Source organism: Pan troglodytes, chromosome 20, assembly GCF_028858775.2.
Source record: "Pan troglodytes isolate AG18354 chromosome 20, NHGRI_mPanTro3-v2.0_pri, whole genome shotgun sequence".
Lineage (NCBI taxonomy): Eukaryota > Metazoa > Chordata > Mammalia > Primates > Hominidae > Pan > Pan troglodytes.
In genome coordinates, this window is record NC_072418.2 from 51,733,527 (window position 1) to 51,751,058 (window position 17,532).

Below are 17,532 nucleotides of genomic sequence, written 5' to 3' on the forward strand. Positions count from 1 at the left end.
GCCTCGTGGGCTTTGAGAGAAAAGGATGCAGCACCTAGGGGTCCGGCCTAGAGACTGGGAGACAGGAAAGTAGGGGAGGAGCTGGTTGGTGGGGGGCAGATAGTAAGTTCAGTGTCGGAGACATGAAATGCTCCCCCAGGTTAGAGAAACCATCAGAACACTGGGGGCTCGGATGACTGAGTCCTTCAGAATAAAATGGGCTGAGGAAGCAGGATTCCTGGGTTAAAGCCCCAGAGTCACGTCACTGAAGAAGCCCGACAATGTGTGTTCTTTGGCATTTTATTTCAAAATTGCAGCAAAGACAGAGAAAAAAAAAATCAACGGCAGCACCAGGGGTCTGGCCTGAGAACGGAGAGATCCGGAATCGGGGCCAAGGTGTATCCTTGACCTTACGACAAGGAGTAATGGGAGGACCTGAACCCGCGACGAGGGGCTGGGGGCCAAGATGCCTGGGTCGGCCCTTACGGCTTTGGGAGTGTCGCAACCACATGGGGGCGCCAGAGACCCAGACGCCGCCCGCTGGCCTTTTATTTCGTATTGCACTTCAGGTGAGTCATTGGTAGGGAGGCGAGTGCTGGCGTGACGAGATGCTACGGGTCGGTGGATCTGGAGCACAGCCTGCAGCTTCACACCGGGAACATCCACTCGTGGGCTCTGATTCCGTACTGCGGAACAACGGAGGCAGTGCGTGAAGTGGAAGCTGCACTACAACTCCCAGTAGGCCCTGGGGTGTTCCAGGCCGAGTGCCTACGGAGCTGTGCCCCAGCGGCTCACGGGAAATGTAGTCCACTTCCCAGAGGGCCCCCAACAATGATGGGAACGGGGAATCAAGGCTAAGGCGGCGCAGAGGCTTCCGGGAGATGTAGTTCTGAAGACAGGAATTATGGCCAGGCCTCTAAGGCTCTTGGAAAAAGTCACTTTCAGCTCAGAAAGCCCAGATAGTCAGAGGATGTGTAGTTCTAGGTCCTGATGCACAAAAGTTTACAGAAATGTAGCTCTAGGTCTGGGAAAGGAGCCCAGAGATTCTTGGGAAAGAGATCTTGGCCCAGAAGACGGGAATACCCCCAGAGATTTATGGGATTAAACAGTCTGGTGCCAGAGAGGGGCCAAGGTCCAGAGGCTCATGGGAGGAAGCTTTCTCCGGCCAAAGGGATAGCCCAGGGCTCCAGGGAATCTTGGGAGGCCAACCTCTGAGATGGCCAGAGGGCTGGCTAAGGTCTCAGTGATTCATGGAAAGGGCCTTTCTCCCACCAGGGCACCCGGGGCAGCAGAGGATCACAGGGAGGGAGTTTCTCCCACCAGGGCACTCAGGAGCCGCAGAGGATCACAGGAAGGGGTTTCCAAAGCTGAAGACATATCCAGGGCTCCGGGAGCTCCCAGGAAAGGGTGATTTAGCCCCAAGGGGTTTTCCAGGCCACAGAGCAGCACGGAAAGCCCACTCTCCAGGGCCTCAATAAGAAAGGCCATTATCTGTTCCTGGTACTACTGAAGGAGGCTGGCTGTTAGCCCAGGGGCTCATGGGACACCAACTTCTCCAGGGAACAAGCTCCCAGCCCATTCCCCAGCTCCCTGCAGCTCACCTGGATCTCCTTCAGCTCCTTCTGGAAGCGGAGGATCAGCTCAGGCCCATTTTCCATGGTGGGAATGTGGAGGTTCTGGGACAGAAGGTGCGGTGAGGACCAAGCCCCTCCCCTCCTTCCGTCCCACCCACAATGGCAGCCCCGCCTCACCCTGTCTTTGTACAGGATTCGGTGCACTGGGCAGACCTGGCAAGCGGTGCCCGAGCCAAAGACTTCCCGCACGCGGCCCTCCTCCAGGGCCCGCAGCAACTGCTTCATGGTGATCGTGCGCTCCACCACCCGGAACTCACCCTGCAGGGCAGTTGGCAGAGACACATGTGTCCCCAGAGGGTTGCCCTGCTGCAGACTTCCACCTCTCCCTCCCTGAGGATAGTGAGAAAGACAGAGGCCCAACGGGAGAGACAGACCCAGGAGAAGGGGCAGAGACATGCCAGTGTGCCCCAGTCCCAGCCCTCTGATGCCCTGGCCCCTGGCACATGGCGCCCATCACCAGAAGATGCCATGTCCTCACCCAGGTCTGAGCCATGTCCAGTAGACTCTGTCTGACCACTCCAGGCAGGATAACACCATTCAGCGGGGGCGTCACCAGCTCCAGCACTAGAGCAGGTGTAAGGGGTGGAAGATGTTACCTCTCACCCCCTAGCACCCCGATCTTAAGAGCCACCCCCTTCCCCCATCCCAGAATCCCTGGGGCCTGTAACCTGCCAGGAATGATGGTGCCACCCACTTCCACCAGGGTTCGGGCTGGGTCATGGGTGGGCTTACCCCCATCTTCGTGGGTCCAGTAGACAAAGATGTTCATGGTTCCCACCTCGGTGAGCTGGTGGTCGGGCCCATACAGCCAGAGGACCTGTTCACAGCCCCGCTTGAGTGCCTCCTGTTGCACTAACACGGTGGGCCCATAATTCCTGGTGGAGGGCAGCCTGGTTGGGTGGGGCAAGGGAGCCCCATCCTTCCCCAGCCCAGCCCCAGAGGAGGCTCATCCTACTCTCTCCCGTCTCCCTGCTCACAGCTCTCGCAGGGCTCCCCAGTTCCCCTGAGATGGAATCCTTGACTTTTCATTTGGCATCAGGACCCTAAATGGTTATGTCCCCTCTCTCCTGTCTCTTCCCACTTGTCTTTCTTTTCTTTTCTTTTTTTTTTTTTAAGACGGAGTCTCGCTCTGTCACCCAGGCTGGAGTGCAGTGGTGCGATCTTGGCTCACTGCAAACTCCGCCTCCCAGGTTCAAGAGATTCTCCTGCCTCAGCCTCTCTTGACCTGGTGATCTGCCCGCCTCAGCCTCCCAAAGTGCTGGGATTACAGGCATGAGCCACCGCGCCCAGCCCTCACCCATTTCATACTGACCAAATCCTCAGCTGTCATTCAAAACCCTATCTTTTTTTTTTTTTTTTTTTTTTGAGACAGAGTCTTGCTCTGTCGCCCAGGCTGGGGCTAGAGTGCAGTGGTGCGATCTCAGCTCACTGCAACCTCCGCCTCTCAGGTCCAAGCGATTCTCGTGCCTCAGCCTCCTGAGTAACTGGAGTAACTGGGGCATGCAGCACCATTTCCGGCTAATTTATATTTACATTTATATTTATATGCCCGCCTCAGCCTCCCAAAGTGCTGGGATTACAGGAGTGAGCCACAGCGCCCGGCCTTAATTTTTATATTTTTAGTAGAGACGGGGTTTCACCATGTTGGCCAGGCTGGTCTCAAACTCCTGACCTCGAGTGATCCGCCCACCTCGGCCTCCCAAAGTGCTGGGATTACAGGCGTGGGCTACCGCGCCTGGCTCCATAACCATTTCTGTTGTCACCTCCTCGAGAGGTGTTTCCAGACCTCCAGGCTGGGTGCTGGACCTTCCCTGGACTCCCCCAGTGAATTGGGCTACCTGGATGACTTTCTGAGTCTCTCTCCCAGAGATAGCCTCTCCCCTTAGCTGCTAACAAGCCTCCCATGGCTCCCCAGTGCCCCAAGACAAGACCCTAGCCTCCTTCCGGTGTTCCAGGCCTGCCTGGGTCTAATGAATACCTGCTAAGCATTTTTCAAAACCCAGACTTATTTTTGTAACCTGAACATCTTCTGTGATCCTATTCCTTCTGTCCCTGTACACATGGTTCCCAGGACTGGAAACAGTTTGCTGACTTTTGTACCCAGGAAACCCCCTCCTCCCTCCTCGTCAGACCTAGTTGAAGGGTCGCCTCCTCTGTGAAACCTTTCTTTTTTTTTTTTTTGAGATGGAGTTTCGCTCTGTCGCCCAGGCTGGAGTGCAGTGGCGCGATCTCGGCTCACTGCAAGCTCTGTCTCCTGGGTTCTCACCATTCTCCTGCCTCAGCCTCCTGAGTAGCTGCAACTACAGGCGCCTGCCACCAAGCCCGGCTAATTTTTTTTTTTTTTTTTTTTTTTTGTATTTTTAGTAGAGATGGGGTTTCACTGTGTTAATCAGGATGGTCTTGATCTCCTGACCTCGTGATCCGCCCGCCTCAGCCTCCCAAAGTGCTGGGATTACAGGCGTGAGCCACCGCCTCTGGCCTCTGTGAAGGCTTTCACAATGCCCTGGGTCACCTCACCAGAGAACATGCAGCTCCGAATACTGGGGTTCCCACCAGCCTGGGAGACCCAGGAGGGCAGGGCTCGGGGCTGACTCATCTGTGTCCCCAGCTTCTGCCAGCACAGGGCCTGGCCCTCAGGAGACCTCACACGATGTGGCTGAAAGGACCTGAATGCACCCCCAGCTGGGGCCACATTCCTGTCCCAACACGCCAGTGCCCACCCTCTGCCTTGGTTGCCCAGGAGACCCAGCTGTCTCCTTCCTGCCCTGCTGAGCTGAGGCCACTGGGAGACAGATTTACACAGAAAGTCCACACGGGGGTGAGGGGCTTTGGAGGCTCAAACGACTGTGGGAGCTGGGTATGGGGAGCACAGCCCAGCCTGGGGGATCAGGGGAGGCTTCTGGGGCGAGAAGCCAATGAGCTGAGTGTAAGCTTTACTCCTGGAGGCTTCCAGGGACCAGTCCTGGTTTCCCCACTGACCTCCACCCAATGCCTTCCCATCTGTGAGCCTTTTTGTCCATCTGAAAAATAATCCCCTCCTCCTTCCTTCCATGGTTTGTTTTCAGGGACCAGGGAGGTCACTTAGCACTGAGCCCTGCACGGTGCTGATGATGTCACCTTCATGTGACATCCAGAGGCATGGCCGAAAGCACGCACGCTGGTCCCTGTGTCTCCAACGCCCAGTGCGCCAGTCGTTCTGGGGATGGGGGTGCTACTTACCCACCTAACTTGTAGTTGCCGACTCCGCCCACCCAGGCCCGGATGAAGGCTGGGTCGGCCAGGAGGGAGACCGGGGTCACGGAGCCTCCAGGGAAGTAAGCACCCACTGGGCAGAGAATGACGAACAGGAGCGCGCGCGTGGGCTGGCTGACACCCAGCGAGGGCTGCGACGGGCAAAGGGGCAGCGTCAGGAGTCCAGGCCCCCAGTCCCTTCCCGTCCCCAGGCCCAGGCCTCCAGGACCCCACCCCTGCCCTGCAGAATCCAACCCCCGCAGCCCAGCTTCCCAGCCCTGGAGTTGGGCCCACCTCGTTCCCAATGAGCACAGGCCGCACATAGAGGCTGGTGCCGGCGGCATCGGGGACCCAGTCCTTGTCCACTTCAATGAGCCGGCGGATGCACTCCAGCAACTCCAGCTTGTCGAAACTCTGGGTGGGATTCTGAATGAGTCAAGGGGCCCTTGCTGCCCCGGCCCCAGCCCTCCTCCCCACCCCGGTGGACCGGGACCCCTCACCGGCAGGCACATGCGCATGGCTGAGCGCAGCATCCGGTCCATGTTGAGCCAGGGGCGGAAGAGGCGCACCTGCTGGTCTTTGCCTTTGAACGCCTTCATACCCTCAAACAGCTGCGGGGACACGCGGGCGGGGAGGCTCAGAGACATCTCCAGACAGTCATGAGAGACACCAAGACAGACAGAGACAGATACACAAAGCCACAGACAACTGAAAGATGGAGGCCAAGAGGAGAGCACCGGGGAGATTTAGCAGCTGGGTCAGAGAGATGGAGAAAAAGAGAGACAGATATAGACAGAGAGACAAACAGGCAGAGACACACGGAGACTCAAGAGAGCAAAGGACACGACCGGGCTCAGTGGCTCACGCCTGTAATCCCAGCACTTTGGGAGGCCGAGGCAGGAGGATCACTTGAGTGTAGGAGTTCGTGACCAGCCCATGCATTATAGCAAGACCCCATCTCCACCCAAAAATACGAAAATTAGCCAGACGTGGTAGCACGTGACTGGAGTCCCAGGTATTTGGAAGGTGGTGGGAGGATCACTTGAGCCTGGGAGTTTGAGACTGCAGTGAACCACGATCATGCCACTGCACTCCAGCCTGGGACCTGGTTTTTTTTTTTCTGGAGACTCTGTCCCTGATCACTGCCCCATGGTTCCAAGTTTGCTTGTTCAGCATCTGCTCCACTGCAGAGTGGAAGAGCCTGGAAGGCAGGGATTACCCTTGACACGTTTACCAGACAGCCTCTCCTGCAGTCCCATGCACCAGGGTAGGCAGTGCTTGGCACAGAGTGTTTGTTTTGTTTTGTTTTGAGACAGGGTCTCACTCTGTCGCCCAGGCTGGAGTGCAGTGGCGTGATCTCTGCTCATTGCAACCTCCGCCTCCCAGGTCCAACTGATTCTCGTGCCTCGGCCTCCTGGGTAGCTGGGATTACAGGCGCCCGCCACCACGCCCAGCTAATTTTTGTATTTTTAGTTGATCCACCACCCGGCTCGGCCTCCCAAAGTGCTAGGATTACAGGCGTGAGCCACTGCGCCCAGCCAGACTTTTTTTTTTTTCCCATAGTGGGTTTTTGATGAATGAATAGATAAATGAATGGAAGACAAGCAAAACTAGCTACAGTATTTTGGGGGGATAAAAACCACCACCACAAAAATGAGGGGCAAGATGGGGCAGGGGCAGGGAGTAGCCATATCAGGTAGTAAAACAGATTATAAATCTACAATACTTAAAACAGAGTGACACTGCTATATGAGTGGGCAGACTGAATAATGGAATAGATAACCAAATATCCATCTAGAGAAAAACTACGTTGAATCTCGATTTCACACCTCACACCGGAAAAAATTCCAGGTGCATTAAAAGTCTAAACAAAATATATATATATATTACACCATAAAAGCTATAGAAGGAAACAAAAATAACTGTTTTATATCTTGGATTGGGAATTTTATTTTTTATTTTATTTGAGATGGAGTCTCACTCTGTTGCCCAGGCTGAAGTGCTCTATCTTGGCTCACTGCAACCTCTACCTCCCAGGTTCAAGCGATTCTTTTGCCTCAACCTCCCAAGTAGCTGGGATTACAGGTGCCTACAACCACGCCCGGCTGATTTTTGTGTTTTTGGTAGAGACGGGGTTTCACCATGTTGGCCAGGCTGGTCTTGAACTCCTGACCTCAGGTGATCCGCCCACCTCGGCCTCCCAAAGTGCTGGGATTACAGGCGTGAGCCACCACGACTGGACTTTTTTTTTTTTTTTTTCCAATTTCTTGTACAGATAGGGTCTTACTATGTTGCCCAGGCTGGTCTTGAACTCCTGAGCTCAAGCAATCCCCCTGCCTCTTCTTCCCAGCCCCAGATGAATTTTTAAAAACCTAACCTGATAGAAAAATCAGCCTAGCAAATGGACAGTTCAGACAAAAGAAAATACAGGTGGCCCTTAAGCTCGTGAGAAGATAGTCAATTTCATTAATCACTAGGGAGAAAAATGCAAATTAAAATTAGTTTGAGATACCTTTAAAACCACATGGGAGATTGGAAAAGATCTAAAACTTGGACAAGGGTTGTCCAAGGTATGGAAACAGGCTCTGCTGGTGGGTGTGGAAACTGACACACCCTGTAGATGTAGATGTGGCAATACATATCAAGATTACAAGCATACATATCCTTTGACCTACAGTTCCCGAAATTGAGCCTCTAGATACATTTGCACTTAAACAAGTGACTAAAGAAGGGACGTGTGTACTGGATTCCTTTTTTTTTGTTTTTTTGAGATGGAGTCTCGCTCTGCCACCCAGGCTGGAGTGCAGTGGCGCAATCTCGGCTCACTGCAACCTCCGCCTCCCAGGTTCAAGCAATTCTCCTGCCTCAGCCTCCTGAGTACCTGGGATTACAGGCACCCGCCACCACACCCAGCTAATTTTTGTATATTTAGTAGAGATGGGGTTTCACCATGTTGGCAAAGCTGGTCTTGAACTCCTGACCTCAGGTGACCCACCTGCCTCGGCCTCCCAAAGTGCTGGGATTACAGGTGAGCCACCACAGCTGGCCTTGTACTAGATTCTTTATTGCAAAATTGTTTATAATAGACTGGAAACAACCTAAGTGTCCAACAGTAGGGGATTGCCTAAGGAGGTGCATTGTTAGGATGATAGAGCATGAGGCTGCAAGAAAGATGGAAAAAGCTCTTCAAGCTTTAAGGTATAGAGAAGAATTTCCAGGCCCAGTATGATGGCTCATACCTGTAACCCCAGAACTGGGAGGTTAAGGTGAGAGAATTGCTTGAAGCCAGGAGTTCGAGACCAGCCTGGGCAACAAAGTGAGATCCTGTCTTTGCACAAGATTTAAAAATTAACTGGGCAAGGTGGTGTGTGCCTGTAGTCCTAGCCACTCGGGAGGCAGAGGCAGGAGGATCACTTGAGCCTAGGAGGCGGAGGTTGCAGTGAGCTGAGACCATGCCACTGCACTCCAGCCTGGGAAACAGAGCAAGACACCGTCTCAAAAACAAAACAAAACAAAACCCAGGTAAATAGAGCCCGGATACACCGGATATAGTGGCTCATGCCTGCAATCCCAGGACTTTGGGAGGCTGAGGCAGGAGGATCACTTGAGCTTAGAAATCTGAGATCACCCTGGGCAGCATAACAAGACCCCATCCCTAAAAAAAAAAAAAAAAAATTAGCTGGGCATGGTGGTGCACACCTGCGGTCCCAGCTACTGGGAAGGCTGACGCAGGTGGATCGCTGGAGCCTGGGAGGTCAAGGCTGCAGTGAGCCAAGATCATGCCACTGCACTCCAGCCTGGGCTACAGAGCAAGACCCTTTCTCAAAAAAAGAGTCATAACAACAACAAAAATGCAGGTGGCCGGGCTTGGTGACTCACGCCTGTAATCCCAGCACTTTGGGAGGCCGAAGCAGGTGGATCACTTGAGCTCAGGAGTTCAAGACCAGCCTGGGTAACATGGTGAAACCCCATCCCTATTATTTAAAAATAATAAATAAACAAATACAGGTAGACAAAGACAGAAAGCAGACTAATGGTTGTCATGGGCTGAGGTGAGGGACAATGGGTACTGATTAATAGGTATGGGGGATTAAACAGTTCTGAACCTTGATGGTGCTGATGGTTGCATAACATTGCCTGCCACTGAATTATGGGCTTTAAAATGGTTGGAGGCTGGGCGCCGTGGCTCACGCCAGTAATCCCAGCCCTTCAGGAGGATGAGGCGGTGGATCATCTGAGGTCGGGAGTTTGAGACCAGCCTGGCCAACGTGGTGAAACCATGTCTCTACTAAATATACAAAAATTAGCCAATAGTGGTGCATGTCTATAATCCCAGCTACTCAGGAGGCTGAGGCAGGAGAATCACTTGAACCTGGGAGGCAGAGGTTGCAGTGAGCCAAGATTGTGCCACTGCACTCCAGCCTGGGCAACAAGAGTGAAACTCTATCTCATAAATAAATAAATAAATAAATAAACAAATAAAATGGTTGGAATCCCACATTTGATGCTGTGTGTTATTATGTATGCGTATTAGTACCACAATAATAAAAAATAAGGCCAGGCATGGTGGCTCACGCCTGCAATCCCAGCACTTTGGGAGGCTGAGGTGGGCAGATCACTTGAGGTCAGGAGTTCGAAAACAGCCTGGCCAACATGGTGAAACCCTGGCTTTACTAAAAATACAAAAATTAGCCGGGTGTGGTGGCGGGCGCCTGTAATCCCAGCTACTGGGGAGGCTGAGGCAGGAGAATCACTTGAACCCGGGAGGCGGAGGTTGCAGTGAGCGAGATTGTATCATTGCACTCCAACCTGGGGGACAGAGTGAGACTCTGTCTCTAAATAAATAAATAAGAAAAAATAAAATAAAAAATAATACACGTGGTCGGCCTGCAATCCACACATGCCCTGGAGTGTGGGTGACATAGGGACGGCATTGTCCTACTCCCTCATCCTCCCCCTTCCGCCCCCTGGACCTGCGGGATCACAGCAGTGCGTTCTGTCTGCCAGGGCCACAGGCTTCCTCTGCTCTCACTCAACTGAAGAAAAAGTACTGGGTCCCCAGCCAGAGGACAACTGCTGTGCTGGGCTGAAGGGAGAAGTGTGTGGTGGTCTCCAAGTAACCAGCTTCCTGGGGGCTCAGCAGGCGGAATCCTGCCCATCACGCTTATGTCCTGGCAGGAGTGTCTGGCTGCGATTGGAGGTGTGTGTGCTCTGTACAGAATCGACTGGTGTTGCTTAGATGTCCAGAGTGGGAGGGGAGAGGGGAAAAAACAAAACCTTAAAATTCTGGAAAGGAAGGAAGAAAGGAAAAAACAGAGGGAGGGAGGGAAAGGAAAGAAAGGAATGGAATAAAAGTCTTCATGCCACAGAACTGTGCCCTGGAGGACTAAAATCAGCCAACCTGCTAACCAGTTACTGGAGCTGTAAGATGCTCACTTAAATCTTGTCTCAACCAAAGTTTCCTCCTGAAGACTTTGCTTTCAGCCGCAGCTATAAGTCCTAAAACCAAATGCCTCCTGGATCTGTCTCCTAGAAACTTCACAGTATCTCAGGCTCACCAGGTGCCACAAAGCCGCTCCTCCTCCTGGGTCCCCATGTGGGGACAGGCCCAAGGTCTACCTGGTCACCAGCCCGGCTTCCTAGCCTGCAACTCTTGCCCTCTACATGGCCTGAGAGGGCTCCTACTATACCCAGACATGGCCCTGCCCCTCCCTTCCTCAGAGCCCTCAGTGGCTCCCAGCACCCTTGGACAAGGCCCCAGCCCCTCAGCTCCTCCATGGCCCTGACATTTTCAGCCTCCTTAACCATGCTCCAACACTACAATTTCTCCCAAATGTACCAGGCTCTACTCCCGTTTGGGGTTTGGATTGGCTGTCTCCACTCCTGCCATCGCCCCCCGACTGTCCCCCTTCCCACCATCTCCAACTGTCCCCTCTCCCGCCATCCCCCCTGGGCTGTCTCCTCTCCCGCCATCCCTCCCCCGGCTGTCCCTCTCCCGCCATCCCTCCCCCGGCTGTCCCTCTCCCGCCATCCCTCCCCCGGCTGTCTGTCTCCCACCATCCCTCCCCTGGCTGTCCCCTCTCCCACCATCCCTCCCCTGGCTGTCCCCTCTCCCGCCATCCCTCCCCTGGCTGTTCCTCTCCCGCCATCCCTCCCCTGGCTGTCCCCTCTCCCGCCATCCCCCTGGCTGTGCCCTCCCCCACCATCTCCCCCCCCAATGGCTGTCCCCTCTCCCGCCATCATCCTGGCTGTCCCTCTCCCGCCAGCCCCCCGGCTGTCCCCTTTCCTACCATCACCCTGTCACCTCTCCCACCATCCCGCCCTAAGCTTCCCTCTATGCCAGAAGAAGCCATGCTTTCTTTCAAGTGAGGCTGGGGGTCTCTACTGGCCTCCACAGGGCCTCCATCAGAGCACAGATCATACTGAGTTATGCCCACAGCATGGGGTTTTCCAAGTGAAGGAACCGGGTCTGCTCATCTCGGGGAACCCAACATCACCAAGCATGAGCCTGGAACATGGAAGGCCTCAGAAAACAAATGGTGAATGCACAGAAAGGAGAAACACACAACAAACAAACCAAGAGAGGTGCACCTGGCAAGAGACACAGCAAGGAGGAGGAGATGCAGACAGGGACAGGGAGAGAGGCCGGCCGCCATGCCACCTGCAGGGAGTAGTGGAGGCTGGAGGAGGCTGGGTGCAGCGTGAGGTTCTGGAAGGGCTGGATTCGGGGCTGGCCCCAGCCCTTGTCATTCCATTCCACCATCAGCATGTGGTCGGTAAATGTCTTCCCAAACACCAGGGACTCGCCGGGGCCAGGCTTCTTATGAGGCTTCTGTGTCATTTCCAGCTGCAGGTCTGCAGCCTGAGGAAAGACAGGGGTATCCTAGAATCTGGCCACAACCTCCCAGCTGAAAAACTACAACTCCCATGAAGCCCTGGGCCTCAGACCCATAGAGAAGAAGGACCTGTCACCCTGGAGGATTCTGGGACATGCAGTTTCATCCCTTGTCTGTGGCCTAATGGCAGGCTGTTAAGCTACCACCACTCACTGCCATCTCTGGGCTGTGGACCTTTTGGAGATGCCCAAAACCAGCTGCCAGCCCCCTCCTCTCTCAAAGCCAAGCATCGAGTTCCCTCCTTTCACCTTGAAACTGGAGGAGGCATATCTTCTGGGACCACACAGAAGCCAAGGGACAGAGAGAAGCTTTCGTGCCCAGATCTGGGTGGAGAAAGAAGTGAGAGAGGGGGTGAGTGGGGCACAGCAGGGGCCCTGGCAGCCCGCTCGCCACCTCCTGCACTTGGAGGTCCCACTGGCCTGCCTGTTCTGTCCCAGTTTCAGTCCATTCTAGATAGGGGCAGGTGGTCCTGAAGGAGGCCAAGTCCCCTCCCTGCCCTGACAAGGGCTCCCTGGAAAGAGCTGAGTCAGCTCCCGCCCCCTCCTCCATGCTGGGGCAAAGTCAAACGCAAGCGCCTCCCACCCCAGAGACCTTTGGTCGCAGCCTGGAGATCAGCTCAGACAAGAAAACGACCAGGGAAGGCACACAGGTAAGTGAAGGCCTCCGGGTACCCAAGTGCTGACAGGCCTTAGAAGACCAAGGGACCGACAGGTCCTGCTCCCCCAGAGCTCAGGGGTGCAGACCCCAGGCCCGCCTCCCTCAGACCTAAGTAAGAGTCCAGACTCTAGCTGCCTCCTCCCTCAGACCCGAAGTCTGGGCCCCCAGCCCCTCCTCCCTCAGACCCAGGAGTCCACGTCCCCAGCCCCTCCTCCGCCAGACCCAAGAGTACAGGTGCTTATTGTCTGAAGGTATTCAATCAACTGGGCTCTGATTACCTGAAACCCAAACCCATTTTGGCAGTGACTCCAATTCCCTTCAGCCCCTGGGGCTGAGGGGCAGCTACAGGGGCCTGGGGAGCCACTGCAGTCCTCACTGCATGAGGCTCAGGCGGGTCCTCCCAGAGGGGAGTAGGAAGAGCAGGTCTGGCTGTGTCCAGCAGGTTGGGCCCTCTCTGGTGACCTTTGACCTCACAAGGCCTCTTTCCCCAGCCCTGTGGGGAGGCGTTGGGGCGTGAGGTTGAGAGAGACAGAGTGGCCTGGCCTGGCCTGCCCTGTGAGCTGGGTGAGTTGGTACTGATTCTGGAAGATGGACGTGAATGGGCGTGGTCACTTGTCGCTAGGTGAGTTGCTGGGAGATGGGCCTGCAGCGTGGTCTTGCTGGTGTGAGGCTCCAGGGATTACGGGGTGATCAGAGCGTGGGTCCCTGGATTGCCTTTGGGTGGCGACATCTAGACTGCTCAGCCTTGCAGCCATGCTTCTGCCCAGAGGGATAGGACACCCACAGTACGAGAGAGACAAACACAGTGCGACAGCCAGCCTGTGGGCAGGAGAGCTGCCCTCAGAGCCAAGATGAAAAAAAGAGAGTAAGAGATGGAAGAGGAAGGATGAGAAAAAGAAACACAGAAAGGGGCGCACAAACAGAAAAAAAAAAAAAAAAAAACAAAACCAGAAATTGACGCCAAGAAACAAGAGATGCCAAAATAGATCTAATCATAGAAAGAGGCCACACGCAGTGGCTCGCGCCTGTAATCCCAGCGCTGTGGGAGGCCGAGGCAGGAGGATAGCTTGAGGCCAGGTGTTCAAGACCAGCCTGGGCAACATAGGGAGACCCTGTCTCTACAGAAAATACAAGTTAACTGGGCATGGTGGCGGGCGCCTGTAGTCCCAGCAACTTGGGAAGCTGAGGCAGGAGAATTGCTTAAACCCAGGAGGCGGAGGTTGCAGTGAGTCGAGATGGTGCCACTGCACTCCAGCCTGGGCGACAGAGCAAGACTCTCTGTCTCAATTAAAAAAAAAAAAAAAACAAAGAAAGAAAGTAGGCAGCTGGCTCAGTAGCTCATGCCTGTAATCACGGCACTTTGGGAGACAGAGGTGGGAGGACTGCATGAGGCCAGGAGTTCAAGATCAGCCTGGGCAATATAGCAAGACCCTGTCTCTACAAACAATTTAAAAATTAGCCAGGTATGGTGGCACACACCTGTAATTCCAGTTACTCAGAAGGCTAAGGTGGGAGGATCACCTGAGCCCAGTAGGTCAAGGCTGTGGTGAGCTATGATCACACTGCTACACTCCAGCATGAGTGATAGAGTGTCTCTCTAAAAAAAAAAAAAAAAAGACCAGCATGGTGGCTCACGCCCGTAATCTGAGGCAGGTGGATAGCTTGAGCCCATCTACTCAGGAGGCTGAGGCACGACAGTCGCTTGAACCCATGAGGCGGAGGTTACAGTGAGCTGAGATCGTGCCACGGCACTCCAGCCTGAGCAACAGAGCAAGACTCGGTCAAAAAGAAAAGACGAGACAAAGAAATAAAGTACGTTTGGGGGTTCACAGGGCAGGTCTCTATAATGTGATAGAACCTCCATTATGTCCCATACAGCCCAGGAGTATCACCATCAAAGACCAGGAGTGTCACTGTCAAAGCCCAGCAATGCCCTCCATACTCCAGGACTGTCCCCATATCACGGCCCCGGAGAGACCCCATCATACCGCAGTCTGCCCTTGTCACAGCCCACACATGACTCCATCACGTCTAGAACTGCCCCCATCACAGACCAGGGCTGTTCTATGACGGCCCAAGATGCTCCACATCACAAGTCCAGATTGTGCCTGTAACTTATCAGAACTGGTCCCCAGCAGAGCCGAGTACTGTCCCAAACAGCTCAGGAATGTCCCCCATCCAAAGCCCAGCACTTTTCCCCATTATAACCAGCATTGTCTCTGCCAAATATCAGGGCTTATTTCCTATTCACCAGGTCTGAAATTAAAAAAAAAAAAATCCCATTGTTGTCTTTTTCAATCCCCAGGACTATCCCTATGTTGCTGTCTAGGCCAGTACCTTCCAGACTGTCCCTACCATGGTCCAGCACTGTCCCCTCCACACCCCGGGACTGTCCCCATCACAGCTGAGGACTCAGCCCAATTATCTCCATTACAGGATATCTCTATCTTCATCAGAGCCTAGGAATGTCCCATCATGAGTTCAGGGCCATTCTATGACACCAGAACTGTGCCATGATGAGACGGTCCACATCAGTCCCAAGTGGACCTGTCAAAGCCCAGTACTGCCCCACCACAGTCCAGGAATGTCACCACTAAAGCCCAGATTGCCCACATACCCCAGGTATCCCAGGACTATCCCTATCAGTCACTAAGAGCCGAAAAAAGTGAAATTCTGCCCTGACATTCATCAGCTAGGATAAGAGACTCAAATAAAGTCAGGTGTAAAGTTAACAGACAGTTCTCCCAAGGTTACACCGCAGCTGTGAAGGCTTGTAATGACCCCTTTCTTTGGCTGTTTCCTTCCTCGCTGAGAAACCTTGTTCTCTGAAATCATAGACTCTGGGAAACGCTGCTGCTGTTTGACATCGCACAGTCAGAAGGGATCGTCTCAGCCAGCCTGCAGCATCTGTCACTTTGACCATGAGACGCTGCCTCGATTTCCAATCCAGGTGCAAAGCTTCAGATAGGAGTTTGGGAAGCACAGCAATCCCCATCTCTATTTTTTTCAACTTTCATTCCAAGAAATAGGACCTTGAGTCCAATTCCCAGAGCTGACACTTGAGGTCCAACTCTGCCCTCACCTGCACCCGGCCCTGGAGGTCTGGGCCCCTTTATTCCAGCTCCCGCACAGGCTGATGCCCCACCGCACCCCAGGGCTCCGCTCCCCAAATCACAACCTCCCCACCCCCACGCCTCCCTCATTACAGGGTCCCCCACCATGTTTCCCTTTTTTTTTTTTTTTTAACCTCCCCACCAATTACTTGCCCCACCTCATCCGCGTCTACCTGCTCCCCCTCACCCCATTAAAGCCTCGTGCTCCTTTCCAAAGGGCGCCATCCTCCTCCGCGCCCTGCAGCGGAACCCCAGGGCGGGAAGAGCGGCGCCGAGTCGGACCGGCTGCAGGCCAGTGGTCTTCCCGGAAGTGCGCCTCCCCCGGTTATTTCACAGACCCCGGCGCGGGGCTGCGAACCCACCTGCCCCAGAGCGGCTGCGGCCATGATCCGTGCGGCGCGTAACTGTGCCCGCCCGGGGCGCGGCCCCGAAGAGAGACGTTCCGGCCACGCCCCGCTCACGCCTCCTTCTGGGGGAAGGCGGCCGACCAGCGCCCCAGGCCGTCCCAGCTCCAGGGCGTCGGCAGGGAGCCAGACACTGCTGCGGGGCGCAGGCGCTGGTGGGAGGGCAGGACTTGAAATACGGTCCCTGCCAGGCGAAGTGGCTCAGGTCTGTAATCTTAGCACTTTGGGAGGCCGAAGCGGGCGGATTACCTGAGGTCAGGAGTTAGAGACCAGCCTGGTCCAACATGATGAAACCCCGTCTCTACTAAAAATACAAAAAATTAGCCGGGCGTGGTGGCGGGCGCCTGTAATCTTAGCTACTCGGAAAGCTGAGGCAGGAGAATTGCTTGAATCGGGGAGGCAGAGGTTGCAGTGAGCCGAGATGATGCCACTGCACTCCAGCCTGGGCGACAGAGTGAGACTCCGTCTCAAAAAAAAAAAAAAAAGCCTGGCTTGGTGGCTCACACCTGTAATCCCAGCATTTTGGGAGGCCGAGGCGGGCGGATCACCTGAGGTCAAGAGTTCGAGACCACCCTGACCAACATGGTGAAACCCCGCCCTACTAAAAATACAAAAATTAGCTGGGAGTGGTGGTAGACGCCTGTAGTCCCAGCTACTCGGGAGGCTGAGGTAGAAGAATTGCTTGAACCCGGGAGGCCGAGGTTGCGGTGAGCCGAGATGGCGCCATTGCACTCCAGCCTGAGCAACAAGAGCAGAACTCCGTCTCAAAGAAAAAAAAAAGAAAAGAAAAAAAAGAAAAAAGAAATACGGTCCCCACCCAGGCTGTGTTCCAGCCACACTCAAGCCAGGTACTAATGTGCATGCAACGGTTTTCAAAAAAGCATTTCCTTGGGAGCAAAAATGCATTTTTTGTCGCGGATCGCTGGCAAGCATAAGCAGCACGAGGTAAAGAAAGGGAAAGGCAAGGAGCAGGACATTCCGTGTATCACGTTCCCTTAGCGACGCGGACACCACGTCAATGCACAGGAACGGGAATGGTGCTTTGGAGAAGGGCTTCTGAAGAGGGCCGCAGGTAGGGATAAAGGGCAGCCTCACTTTGCAGCCTGGATACTGCCCTGTTCCAGTATTTTTTCCTATCAACGAAAAAGATGTATGTGTAGCCCAGGCTGGAGGGCAGTGGCGCGATCTCGGCTCACTGCAACCTCCGCCTCCCGGGTTCAAGCAGTTCTCCTGCCTCAGCCTCCTGAGTAGCTGGGATTACAGGCGCCTGCCACCACGCCTGGCTAATTTTTGTATTTTTAGTAGAGACTGGGGTTTCACCATGTTGGCCATGGCTGGTCTGGAACTCCTGACCTCGTGATCCCCCCACCTCAGCCTCCCAAAGTGCTGGGATTACAGGCGTGAGCCACCACGCCTGGCTTGACTCTTTAAGAGGTAAAAACACACACGGTTCACCAGGGCTCCTTCCAGTCCCTTATCATCTGAGAAGCCTGAAAACTGTCAATCCTGCACTCATCGGTGAATAGTCCCCAGCGCAGGGCTTCCTGATTATCCCTCCAGGAGTGTCTCCACAGCATCAGGACCCCAGAGTTAGCCAATCACTGCCCTTCAGGATGCC

At 54.4% G+C, this 17,532-nt stretch overlaps 1 protein-coding gene across 7 annotated transcripts; it reads right to left on the minus strand.

Moving 5' to 3' along the window:
• Positions 1-263: 263 nt before the first annotated feature.
• Positions 264-16,044, minus strand: BCAT2 (branched chain amino acid transaminase 2). Of its 7 annotated transcripts, none has more exons than XM_001171838.8 (11): positions 15,873-16,044; positions 11,989-12,063; positions 11,506-11,706; positions 5,345-5,455; positions 5,139-5,258; positions 4,833-4,996; positions 2,346-2,488; positions 2,092-2,177; positions 1,731-1,871; positions 1,581-1,655; positions 264-665 (listed from the first exon to the last, which is right to left on the minus strand). In XM_001171838.8, the coding sequence occupies exons 1-11, from the start codon at positions 15,894-15,896 to the stop codon at positions 627-629; spliced, it is 1,179 nt and encodes a 392-aa protein (XP_001171838.3). In that variant the 5' UTR covers positions 15,897-16,044; the 3' UTR covers positions 264-626. The 7 variants fall into 7 exon arrangements, with proteins under 7 accessions (XP_001171838.3, XP_016791947.1, XP_016791949.1 ...); XM_016936458.4 differs by having other exon boundaries at positions 15,698-15,890; XM_016936460.3 differs by lacking the exon at positions 15,873-16,044 and adding an exon at positions 15,684-15,788.
• Between the last annotated feature and the right edge of the window lie 1,488 nt (positions 16,045-17,532).